General features: G+C 43.9%; 1 protein-coding gene across 1 annotated transcript in view; it reads left to right on the top strand.

Annotated features, from left to right (window-relative positions):
* LOC103211290 (zinc finger protein 350-like) overlaps nt 1–7,611 on the top strand; it is a gene marked incomplete at its 5' end in the record, with an annotated part of 9,335 nt that extends 1,724 nt beyond the window's left edge. Inside the window, 2 exons of the mRNA XM_042783181.1 lie at nt 6,155–7,053; nt 7,108–7,611. Of these exons, the coding sequence (XP_042639115.1) occupies nt 6,155–7,053; nt 7,108–7,611 (1,403 nt within the window). The remainder of the gene's footprint in view (nt 1–6,154; nt 7,054–7,107) is intronic.
* Nucleotides 7,612–13,636: the final 6,025 nt, after the last annotated feature.

The raw sequence follows: 13,636 nt of genomic DNA, 5'->3' as shown, positions 1-13,636 counted from the left end.
GTCTCCTGCTGGTCTCTGGTTCTGCCATCACTCTGCTGCTGCTTCTCACTGTCTCAGCAAGGTGTTACAGCTCACTGTCTCCTGGATCTAGGAGGTTCCCATCACAGGGACCCCAGGTCCAAAGGACGTGCTCCGCTCCTGTCTCGTCTTGGTTTCCCTTCTCTGTTAGTATCTCTCTCCTTTTATCTTTTGTAACATAAAAAGCACAACTCAAGCACGGGTGTGACTTCAGTAAGGTGGTGAAGAGTGATGATTTGAGACACATCCTCAAGGTGCATCACACCCTAATCCTGCCTCATTAACATAATGGACAACTCACTCCAAAATGGGACCCTAATCACAGGCATAGAGGCTAGTGTTTATCATACATCACAGAATGGAAGACTATGGTTAGAAGGGGCCACATTAAGTAATTCAGTGCACCACACAGTGTACAACTTGGGGTCAGCAAACCTCATAGGAATCAGCTTTGGGCTGATCTTGATTCTCATTCCCTCTTCTGAAGTCAGGCAGGGTCTCACGATACTGTTACTAACAAGATACTTGGGATGAGGGTCAGGAAGTGAATAGGCCAGGTCTGGAAGGCGCTTTTGAAGTGGAGAGTGCTTCCCCCTTCAGTGCAGGGCAGCTCTCTTGGCTCCTCCCGTGCGAGCGAGCCAGCCCTTCTCTCTGCTGTGCATAATGCCTCTCATCTGTGCAGGACTTCTCTCAGCCCCTTCAGTCCAAGCCTCCTCTCGGCCCCCTCAGGACACACCTCCTTTTGGTCATGCAGGCCTCTCCCAGCTGTGCCAGCCTCTCTGCCACTGGCCCCTCTGTTACTGACTGACCCAGCTCATATCCAGGGTATCGGTTTTGTTCAGCTCTCTTAACTCCATTCCTAGCACCAGGTTTCTGCCATCACAGACTACCACAGGGCCTCTTCTGGGCCTGTCACTGTCTTCCTTGTTAAACACTTCATTTGCATGGTAGATTATAGTCACTTCATTTACATAATATATAGTCACTTCTTTTACGTAGCCTATTGACCAATTCCTGCAAGAGTCATCCAATCACAGGGCAGGCTACAGTCGAGGGCCAGACAAAAATATCAGACGTGAAGTCGTTGACAGCCTTCCCAGGAAATGTCAGTCAACCTGGACAGAAGTAAGAAACCTTCTGGTGAAAAACTAGGGCAAAGGTAACTCCTCAAGGTTTAGAGGAAACAAATCCACTCAAGCTGTTTTTCCAAAGAACCGAGGTAAAAGGCCACACACAGGAACTCATTCTGCCACAGTCCAAGTATTTAAAGTTTCCTTTGTTCTAGTGAGTGGAGCGCCTTCTGTTCCCTAGAGGAGACTGCCACTTGACATCTCCCGTGACATCATTTAATGTAGACTTTAACCAGTTACCACTGAGTTGGCTCCAACCCACGGCAACCTGTGTGTGTCAGAGGAGAACTGGGCTCCACAGAATTCTTCGGTGGCTGATTTTTCAGAAGTAGAATGACAGGCCTTTCTGGTGAAGTGCTTTTGTGTGGACTTTAACCTCCAGCTTTTGGACAGCAGCTTAGGATGATAACCATTCATGTCACCCAAATAGACTTTAATTCTGTGTATTTTACTCACGTGACAACACCAATAGCCCAATATCCACAAACAGCTAGAATCATAGTCTTTCTAAGACAGCCCTATACATTCAGGTGTTAATACTGTGCCTCTTCATTCTAGTCATCTTGTCGTTACCTTGAGTTTTACCTATGTGCAATGCCCACTCCTTTAAGATCTCTGCTGTTGCTCATGATTTTTTAACTCGTGCAGGTACAGCATGGAGAGAAAGGTGGCAGACCCCACAGCCAGTGCAGCAACTGGTCTGCTTCTAGAGACTTTGGGCTCCTTTGTCCTGCTGTAATATTTCTTAAGGATCACTGATACCTTCTTTCCATGGGAATAGAGGAGAATGGCCTAGCTCGACCAATGGTTGGAGTGTTGCCTACAGGAAGTTTCCATATAAAATAATGAAATTAGTGTTTTGAGAAGTTATGTTACGTGGTGGTCTCCAGAATGGAGAAAGGTAGATGGAAGGAACAGGATCACCACCCGGGAGTCTATGACAGTTAGCTCCAAACAGAACGCTGAGGATTGGACAGTCTGACTTGGCTCTCCGGGGTATTTGTGCTAAGCACCTATGGCTGTGTATTTCCCTGGTCTAAATGATTGATGTTTGTGATCATTGGTGGACTTTCCCAACTCCAAAACTTGAATTGGTATGCTGTGCCTATATGTTCTTTTAATCTACATGTTCTCTGAATGTGATTTGATTCTGTTTTCTGTCCTTAAGTAATATTTATACACTAAAGTTTTCCATATTTTTGCCTGGAAGCAAGAGTCAAGACTTCTCAAGATTTATACATCCTTCATGGTTCTTCAGTTCTGTAGGGGGCTGTATAATAACCATCTTAAAGTTGATATGCTTCAGAATATTCACTTGATTTCCTCTACATCCTGTATTTCAAGGATACTTCCCATCTCGTTAAAAGACATTACTATCCTCATGCCAGACACTAGGAGTGATCCTTGATTCCTCAGTTGCTTTAGCTCCTCCCATCCTCATCCATGGGCCGACTCAATGGCAAATAACAACAACAACAACAACAACAACAACATCCTCATCCAGGCAGCAGTGAATCCATCAGTGAGCTTTCTTTTCCACCAAAATGTATCCCACTTTCCTCCACCTCTCCCCATATACCCCCTTCAAACTACTTTTCAGTCTTGAGCTTCCCACACTTACTCCTCACTTACTATTTCATCATCTGATGTTCAGCATTTATAACAATAGTAAAAATTTATATGACTGTTTTGTGCATTAATGAGTTACATCTAGCAGTAACAAATGCTGAGGTGAGAGTAACTTTGGCTGTGATCGTTAAGGTTGTTTCACCTTGGCTGGGGCTCATTTTTCAGTGGTTTGGCAGTTATGTGATGGTGGAATTTGGCAGTTACGCAATGATGTAGTCATCCTCCATTTTGTAAGTTGGTGTGGTCATCCTCCATTTTTGCATAATGTTTATTTTCTCTTAATAACCTGGTCTTTGGAACCTAACCATGTCAGTAAGTGAAGAATGGGTGTACATTATGTCTTTCTGTAAATAAAATCCCCACTTAAAACTTGTCTGTTAAATTCTGACAGCAGCTGCCCATGCAGCACTTCTGCATTTAACCACCTGGAGCTAGGTCAGAGCTCACAAGTTACAGTACACAGTTCTCTAGACTGCCAAGTTGGCCCAAGATTCAGGTGTTACCTGTAAGCTTGGGAGTCATGAGGGGGTCCCCTTACTTCTGATCTCTTGGCTGTATGTTCAGTTCCCCCACAACCCCTTCAGAATGTCCGCTGAAAACTCCAGGGTCCCCCGAGATCATTTCATTTCTGATCCACTGACTGCAAATTATATGATACACTCTACCCCACAACATACCAGCCTTAAGCTCAGGGGTTAACAACTCCCCTCACTCCTGACCTGCTGGTTCCTACTGTTACCTTGGGTTTGATCATTCACTAGAAAACTTAGGAGAGTGCTATACTTACAATTACACTTTTATTGTAGCAAAAGGATACAAACAAAGAGACTCATATAGAGGTGTCTGGGAGGGTTTCCAGTATGGAGCTTCCATTTCCCAAAAAGGCCACGCTACCCTTCCACCTGCATCAAAGTCTTTCCACAATTAAGAACCTAATGGGGCTTCTGTGTCCAGAGCCTTTGTTGGGGCCTCATATGTGGGCATTGATTGAATCAGCCCACCTTCCTGTGGTCATGTGGTCTTTCAGGCCTGTGTAAAAATGGGGACAGTGGCATCTGACCTCTTTTAACTTCACAAGGTGGGAGAATTACCACCAGTATCAGCCCAAGGCTGATTCCTATGAGGTGAGGTCAGACATGCTGCCACCTCAAACGTTCTTACCAGTTCTGACACCAGCCTTTCCTCCCATGGCACTCTCTACTTCTCTGCTGGGTTCAATAATTCATTGCAATGGCCACATAGAACTTACAGACAATACTCATGATTCCCGGGTTTATTGGGGAAGTAACAGGTTTCAATTCAGAATCAGAAACAACTCAGGATACAGTTCTTCATTCAGGACAGCCTCTTCTCAGCCAGGCCACAGGTACGTGTCTCTCTGGCCTCAGCCTCTTGGATGTGTAGCACCTTGGCCTCTGCCCTGTTTGGGCAGGTGTTACAGAGCTCTATTAGCTCTGATGATAGGGGCCCAGAGAGGTACCCACTCTGCTAGCAAGCCTCCTGCCTGAAGGTTCTCAGCTCTCTCGCTCTGTAGGGCAGGGAGCCTGCCAGTCTCCTCCTGCTGGCCTCTTGGTTCTGCTGCCTTTGCTGCTGCTGTTTCTCTGCTGCTGCTTCTCACCATCTCAGCAAAGTGTTACAGCTCTCTCTCTCTGTCTCCTGGGTGGAGAAGTGTCAGCACAGGGATCTTGGGTCAAGGATGTGCTTCATTCCTGACTCTTCTTTCTTGATGATGGTGAGACCTCCCCTTTCTGCCTCTGCCATGGCTCATTTAAAGCTTAGTGGGTGGAAACACTGGCCAGTCTCCATGTTAGAGTTACATACACTTTTCTTTCTTTCTTTTTTTTAGTTCTATACACTTTTGCATGGTCCCATCCTCACAAGGATGCCATGCCCCTTAATTACATTTAATAATTCAAGTTATCCAATCCCCTTGGTAGGCTACAAGCACTTCACATTTGCATGGTCACCTCATATTTGCATAGTCCCACCCAGTCATCTAGTGGGAGTCATAACGACCATGGTGAGAAGAGCCAAGTAATTCACTGCACTACATGTGTTTGTGTATATCCATTAGTAGCGCATATCTGATACATAGTTGTCATTCAACAAGGACTTGTGGAATGAGTCTTTTCTTCCCTAGTTTAGATCAAGTGGCTTGCCAACTTCTGTAGTCTGCTGCTCAGAGTGATTTCCTTATATTTTACACTCTCTGAATGATTTGCAGGGCTTTGTTGAGGTATACCTGTGGTGCCAGCGAATTCCTTAGTATGGTTCTTCTAGCCATGGTCTTTGTGACTCCCACTAGAGGACTATGTGGAACTATGCAAATGTAAGGTACTTGGGGCCCACCAAGAAGATTGGCTAGCTTGTTAGCAATGTAAGTAACATTCATGGCATCCTTGTGGGGGTGGGACCATGGAAATAATGTGTGTGGAACCCTAATATGGAGATTGGTCAGTTTTGTCATTCTGCCAGGTATAAAATGAGGTGTCTCAGAGGCAGAAAGAAGGATCTCACTGCCATCAAGACAAAAAAGAGCCTGGAATGGAATGCATCCTTAGACCTGAGATCCTTGCACTGAGAAGACAGCAGAGCCATGACAGAGACAGTGGGAGCAGAGGCAACAGAACCAGGATGGAGCAATGGGCCTGCCAGCCCACGGAGTGAGAAATCTGAGTGCCTTTGGGCAGAAGGCTTGTTGGCAGAGTGGGGTGCACCTATCAGCAGAGCTGAAAGAGCTTTGTAACACTTCTCTGAACAGGGTAGAGGCCAAGAGGCAAGGAGAGCTATGCCTGTGGGCACAGCAGAGGAGAGGCTGTCTTGACTGAAGAACTGTATCCTGAGCCTTCTGGACCCTGAACTGTAACCTGTTATTCCCCTAATAAATCCCCTAATTGTGAGAATTATCTGTGAGTTCTGAGTTGCCACTGCAATAGATTATTGAACCCAGCAGAGAAATGGAGAGTGCTGTGGAAGATAAGGTTGGTGTCAGAATTGGTAAAAAGGTTGGAGAGTGGTGGCATGTCTAGCTTTCACCTCATAGGAATCATAATCAGCCTTGGGCTGTTGCTGATGGTGATTCTGTGTCTCCCTCTTGAAATTAGAGGAGGTCAGAGGTTGTCATCCCCATGCCCTTTCTGCAATCTTAAAATATATATTTCTTCATTATGTATTTTCTAACCTTTTTTCTACACAACTTTCATCTTACGGGTTATTTGTATTACTGTGTTTTACTACATGCAAGGAACATTCAACATGGAGTTGATTTATACTCATAGGATTGTCACTAAAGAGTCACTTCACATCAAAGCATTTTTTTTTTTAATGGCGTTATTCCAAGTCAAAATGATGGAAGGATTTATTCTCTTCTTTTTCAGAAATCCACAGAGTTAGTGATCATCTTCTGGGGAACACGCACAAAGAAAGCGGGGTGAATAGACTGGAACAGCACCAAGAAAGTAATGTATTAGAAGATACTGTTCATCAGCACAGAAGTAATTTTGCTTTCAGGCAAAATCATAGTATGTTTGACTTCCATGGAAAAACCGTGAAATCAATTTTAACATTGATCAATCAGAGCAGAAGATATGAAATAAAGAAGTCTGCTAAGATTAATAGAGATGAAGAACTCTTTCTCCATGCTAACCATGAGCCATTTCATGCTGAATTCAAATTCTCTGATTGTCAAAACTCCAAGAACACGAAGTCCCAACTCGTGAAGCACCACAACACTGACAAGATAGAGAGACCACATGTATGTAGTGAATGTGGGAAAGGCTTCTCCTGGAAGTCTGTGCTCATGAATCATCAGATGATTCACACAGGAGAGAAGCCCCATAGATGCAGTCTGTGTGGGAAAGCCTTCTCTAAAAAGTACTTGCTCACTGAACATCAGAGAGCTCATGCAGTAGAAAAACCTTATAAAAGCATGGAATGTGGCAAAGTGTTTACCATGAAATCTGAGCTCGATAAGCATCAGAAAATTCACCCAGGAGAGAAACCCCATCGATGCAGTCTGTGTGGGAAAGCTTTCTCCCGAAAGTTCATGCTCACCAACCATCATAAAGCTCACACAGGAGAAAAAACTTACGAATGCACAGACTGTGGCAAATTGTTTATCACAAAATCAGGGCTCGGTATGCATCGGAAAACTCATACAGGAGAGAAACCCTGTCCATGCAGTGAATGTGGAAAATGCTTCAGCCGTGAGTTAAGTCTCAGTGCTCATCAGAGAATTCATCAACAGTCCTCCTATGCAGGCATGGACTGTGGCAATGTCCTTCTTGAGAAATCACAGTTCAATATGCGTCAAAAAACTCATAAAATGGAGAAATACTTCCAATGCATTGACTGTGGGAAAACCTTCAACCAAAAGAAACAATTAAATTTACATGAAAGAGTTCATGCAAGAAAGAGACTCTATGTCTGCAATGTGTGTGGGAAAAAATTTGCCTCCATGCTTGATCGTTTTAACCATAAGTTAACACACACACGAGAGAAACATGTAGATTCAGGCAAAGTGGAAGACCCTTCTGCAGCAAGTCACAACTCATCACATACCAGTGATCTCATGAACGACAAAAACGCTGTTAATACAATGAGTGGGCAGATGCTTTCTTTTGCATCCCATTCTTCCTTAAACACAAGCAAGCTCCTAACAAATCAAAACATAGTCCTTCTGGGACAGCCTGTTGCCAGGTGTGAATCCTCAGGAAATAACAAAGAAATTACACAGGGGAGAAAGCTTATTAATCCAGCGAATGTAGCAGTACCTTCAGTCATCAATTGTGTGTTATTTTATGTCCCAGAGAATGTAACTCTCCAACTACTGTAGTCAATGGATGAGCAATCTAGTCATTAGATGAAATAGACATAGAATAATTGTTATACAGAATTTAGTTAGCTCTTTAGGAGTTAGAAAGTCTTAAACATTTCTTACGGTAATTTCTTCTTGAAAAACCAATTGTCATTAAGTGAATCTTACTAGTGGTGATCTTGTGTGTGTCATATTAGAGCTGTGCTCCAAAGGATTTTCAGTGGCTGATTTTTGGAAGTAGACTGTCAGACTTCACTTCTGAGGCTTCTGGAGCTTCTCAAACCTCCAGCCTTTTGATTAGCAACTGAGCATTTTCACTGTTTGTCCTGTCCACAGACTCCTGAACTAAGTATTCCTTTTAATGATACTTAACCATCCTAGGAAACAAATCAGTTTTTTTTTTGTTGTTGTTGTTGCTATTTTACATGCCCATATCTTATCTCCCCAGGTTGATTAATTAATTTCATGGTAGTTCATGTGACTATTTAAATTTTAAAGGTAAGGAATAAAATTAATAATTCAGTTTTGCAAAAAGGACTGTCGGTGGCATCTTCTGACCTCCTCCAAGCTCATGAGGGGGAAACAGAGTTACCATCAGCAACCCAAGACTGATTACTAAGAGGCCAGGCATACTGCCACCTTCCAACCTTTTTACTAACTCTGGCACTAGCCATCCCTTTCACAGCACTCACTTCTTTGCTGGGTTTGATAATTTGTTGCAGTGGCCACACACAACTCACAGACAATACTCACAATTATAGGGTTTATTAGGGAAGCAACAGGCTACAATTCAGGTTCAGGAACATGCTCAGGATTCTTCGATCAGGACAGTCTCCTCTCTGCTATGCCCTTAGGCATACCTTTCTGGCTCTTGGCCTTTCAGCCTAGCTTCTGCCCTGCTTGGGCAAGTGTTACAGAGCTCTTTTAGCTCTGCCAATAGGTACCCCTGTGTGCACCCCGCTCTGCCAGTAAGCTTCCTGCTCAAGGGCACTCAGCTTTCTCACTCCGTGGGCTGGAAAGCCCGCCGCTCTGTCTCATGCCTCTTGGTTCCACTTTGACCATCTCTCTGCAGGGTGTGTCTCTTCCAGCCTGTCTCTCTCTGCTGGGGTGTGTCTTTCTCCTGAGAGTCTTTCTCTGCCAAGGAGGTCCATTGTAGGGATCTTGGGTCCAACGATGCACTCTATTTCACTTCCAGCTCTTCTCACTTGATGGCAGTGAGATCCCCTCTTTGTCTGTAGGAAGGCTCCTTTTAAGCCTGGCAGAGTGACAAAACTAACCAATCCCAACACCACACCTTATATTTGCATGGCCCCACCCAGTAATCCAGTAGAAGTTACAAAGACTATGGCTAGAAAAGCCATACCAAGCAATTCACTGCACCACAACTTTTATTATACCACTAGCAATATTTGAAGTGTTCATTACCCATATGTGACTATTAACTATCAATTTGGACAGTATAGGTAATGAGCAAGGCTTTGTAGCTTTCTGTATGGCTGGAACACATATACTGAGAGAAATGTCCATCATTTCTGTCACTCCAGAAAGTTATACAGGGGAGTGCAGTGCAGTGAATTACTTATTATGGCTGTTGTAGCCATGGTCTTTGTGATTCCTGCCAGATGACTGGGAGGAATTATGCAAATGTAAGATGCTTGTGGCCCACCAAGGGGACTGGATAGCTTGTTAGGAATGTAAATAAGGTACATGACACCCTTATTTGGTGAGACCCTAGAAATAAGGAGTATGGAACCCTAATGTGGGGATTGGTTGGTTTTGCCATTCTGCAAGGCTTAAAAGGAGCCCTCCCTTAAAATGAGGCAGAAGGGATGATCTCACTATCATCAAGACAGAAGGAGCGGGCAGAAGTGGAGTGCATTCTTGGACCAAAATCTCTGCACTGAGATGGTGGGAGCAGAGGCAGCATAACCACGAGACCAGCACAAGACAGAGCAGCGGGCTTGTCAGCCCATGAAGTGAGAAAGCTGAGTGCTTTGGGCAAGAGGCTTGCTGGTGAGTGGGGTGCAACTATTGACAGAGTTAGAAGAGCTTTGTAACATTTGCCCAAGCAGAGCAGAGGCCAGGCCAAGATAGCAAGTGCCAAAGAGAGGTGTGCCTGTGGGCGTGGCTGAGGGGAGGCTGTCTAGATTAAAGAATTGTATCCTGATTGTAACCTAGGTTGTAAACTGTAGTTTACCCAACCCCGTAATGGTGAGTTTTATCTTTGAGTTCTGTGTAGCCATCGCAACAAATTATCAAATCCAGCAGAGAAATATTGAGTGCCATAGGAGGGATGGTTGGTGTCAGATGGTTAAAGAAAAAAAAAAAAAGGCTGGAGGGTGGCATGTCAGACTTTCACCTCATAGGAATCAGCCTTGGGCTGATGCTGGTGTGGGTGATTCTCTCTCCCCATCATGAAGTTAAAGGAGGTCAGAGGATGCCACCCCAGAAAAATAACTAATATATTGATCGGTAAAGTGAAAGCATGAACCAGTAAACTAAGAGATTTTTTTTTTTTTTAATTGTGATTTGGGTGAAAATTTACAGAGCAAATTCACTTTCTATGCAGCAGCTCACATATACTTTTCCTCATGACATTGACTGAAATTTCCCACAATGCAACAGCTCCCTTCCACTTCCCATAGTTACGTCTTCCCCGTGTCCTTCCCTCCCATGCACTTCCACCCTTGGAGCTGTCTCCTTGTGCAGATACAGCCAATCTAAGAGTGTTTTGTCATTGAAGTGAATGAGCCATTGGAAAGTAGTTTTCATAATGGACTTCATCACTCAGAAACTTTCTTGTGGCGTAGAATAGTAATTCAGAGACTACTTGAAAATAGTAGGGTTGGAGAGATACTGTCTAAGGCTGAGTTCTCTGGAGATGGCAAACCAGTGACACACACACACACACATATATATATATATAGAGAGAGAGAGTGTTAAGGAAATTGCTCATGAAATTGAAATTGTAGAGGCTGGCAAGTCCCAAGTTCATGGGTCAGATGTCAAGTTGGAGGCTTCCCTGCCTCACGCAGCTGCAGGGGCTGATGAACCCAAGGTCAGTGTTGTAGGATCCTGGCTTTGGAGGATGACTAACCCAGGATCAGCAGGTAAAATGGCAGATTGTGGGCTCATGGGCTGCAAAGGCAGTTGTGGTTGGCTATCACTAACCTAGGTGGAAAGTGTGTAATGAACCTTACTGTGCTGGATTAGTTGAACAGAACAGTATAAACTCTTATTTACATTAACTCACTCATTCTGAGTCATAGCAACCCTATAGAATAGAGTAAAACCACCCCATAGGGTCTCCAAGGCTGTAAATATGGAGGCAGACTGCCTCATTCTCCTCCTGTGGAACAGCTGTTGGGTTTAAACCACCGACTCTGGTTAGCAGCTGTATGCTTTAATCACGGCACCACCAATGCTCCCTCATATTCACATTGTTTTTGTCATTAGGTGCTGTAACCTCCAACTCATACCGACCCTGTGTACAACAGAACAAAACACTGCCTGGTCCTGTGCCAGTCTCACAATCCCTGCTACACCTGAGCCCATCATTGCAGCCACTGTGTCAATCCAGGCAGTGGTCTCTTCTGACAACATGACCAAGGTAGGTCAAAGTAGGTCATGTTCATTAAGTCTGGCCATTCTCACTTCCAAGAAGCATTCCCGCTGCACTTCTTCCAGGACAGATTGGTTCATTCTTTTGGCAGTCCACGGTGCTTTCTGTATTCTTTGCTAATGCCACAACCTAAAAGCATCAACTCTTCTTTGGTCTTCATTGTTCATTGTCCCATTCTCACATGCATATGAGGCAATTGAAAATACCATGGCTTGGGTTAAGTACACATTAGTCTTCAAGGAGACATCTTTATTAGGCAGATAGAGAAATATTTATGGATGTGTGTACACATGGGTTACGAGCTGTATTCACTGAGAGGACCTAAATACGATGACATCCCAGTAGCAGTAAGCACGCTCCTGTCGAGTTCTTGTTTCTGAATTCCACTCTCCACTAAAAGGAAACTGGGCTCTCTGAAGAAATGAGTGATTCCAGGGTTGGGACATCTTGAAATAGCAGAAAATAAAGAATTGCTTAAAAAAAAAAAAAAACCCAGAAGGATGGGGATGTATCAAATGGACACAGGAGCCAACCTAAAATAAGAATCTACCGCTAAAGCTGAGATTTTAGTAACAAAAGAATGATGCTAGCAGATTGTCATGCAGAGGTGAAGGAGGCAGTCTGAGAACAGTCTACTGGCTTTCCCTGTTAAGTACAAATGAACCTTGTGCTTAGGACTTGAAGTGTCAGCTTGGCTGCTTTGCAGGGATGAGCATGTGGGCTGACTCCCTTCCCTAGGGATCTTGACCCAAAGCACACCCTACAGCAGATGGTGGCCTCTCAGCATAACCTCTCCTCCTGTCCTGAGCACATATCACAGCCCCAGGAACTACTTATCTAAATGTCTGCATTAGATTGCACCTGGCCAACCCCATGTTTGTATCTTTTCCTGTTGAGGAGGAATACTGTGTTTTGCAGTATAAGAGGGGTACGTGCAGACCACCATCCCTGCATCAGCTGCTGTAGGGAGTGACCAGTTGTCCATGAGGAACCGAAGTCCTCTATTGGAGATGATGTTGCTCTGTCACTTCCCTGCTTGAGTAAAGCATTGTTTCATGGAGTTGCTGTGTGTGTAAGTTGTGTCTTACTTGGTGATCCTGACAACTCCAACAAGAGAGTGAGTTCATATCCTCTGTGTGATGAGAATTCTCCCCTGGAAGTGGTAACAGGTGTTACTTGACTGTATAAATATCCATCATCCAAATTGATGTAAAAAAATATATATGGAATGATTACATAATTAAATGAGAAAAGGACAAATACTCTTTAGAGATAATTTTTAATTTTATATGTAGATAACCCTTCCCATAGCAGGAGGTAGAATTGACTGTCCTCCCTTTGAGTGTGGACTGGATTTTTACTTGATTCCAAAAAACTGAGTATGGAACAGTAAAAATAGTAAATTTACAGCAGAGAAACTTGTCAAACGCTACTTTGACTAAGAGATTGATGTTATTATGATACCATGTACCTGTAGATATGAGGTGATGAAAGGGGCATTTCAACTCTGAGGTGTTCTTTTCAAAACTGCATAATCCCAGTCCAATGAGGAAAATATCACACAAATACAAACACAGACATTTACAAAAGACCTCACCCAACCCAACACTACTCAACTCACTGTCATACCTGTACCCTACCCAAAAAAAAACAATGGAGGTCATGAGAAAGAAAAGGACTGAGTAACTTTCACAGAGCAGAGGAAACATGATCTCTAAATGCAGAAAGGTATTAAGAAAAAACTAAGTCCACTTATCTGACACCAAATTATATGGATTGATCCAAATCAATGATCAGTTCCAATTCTGTTTCATTTCTGACACTAGCTGTACATTCAGCACTTTGATCTCTGACCCTAACCACCTGCAGTGAGCTCAGTCACATAAGTTATAGGGCACAGTCCACCAGACTGCCAAGGCTGCCCAAGACCTCAGATGCCAACTGCAATTTGTAAACCCCACAACAACATCACTTCTGACCTGCTGGCTGCCACTCCTCCCTTGGGATTGATAATGCACTGGAATGACTGATAGAACTCATGGAAAGCACTACACAGCAGATGAAGACAAATGGAGGCATGTGGGGTCGGGACTGGGACAATTCTCGTCTTGGTCTCTTAGTGCTTCTGCAGCAGAAATCCCACATGTGGTGGCTTTAATGAGCAGAAATTATCCTCACAGTTCAGGAGGCTACAAGTCAAAACTCAGGGCACCAGGTCTAGGAGAAGGCTTGCTTTGTCCACTCTGTGGGAAAATCTTCATGTCACCTTCACTCCCTTTCTTCTCAGCATTCTTTGGAGATCCCCATGTCACCTATCTTCACCCCTTTGTGCTTGTTTGTCTCCATGCCTAATGCACCATTTTTAAACCTCAAAAGTCATTAGGTATAAGACTCTTTACACTATTACAGCCTCATTAGCTA

This window comes from Orycteropus afer, unplaced genomic scaffold (assembly GCF_000298275.1).
Source record: "Orycteropus afer afer isolate SDZICR_OR568_19922 unplaced genomic scaffold, OryAfe1.0 scaffold00718, whole genome shotgun sequence".
In the NCBI taxonomy this organism is placed as follows: Eukaryota; Metazoa; Chordata; class Mammalia; order Tubulidentata; family Orycteropodidae; genus Orycteropus; species Orycteropus afer.
This window is presented reverse-complemented; position numbering and strand designations above follow the sequence as displayed.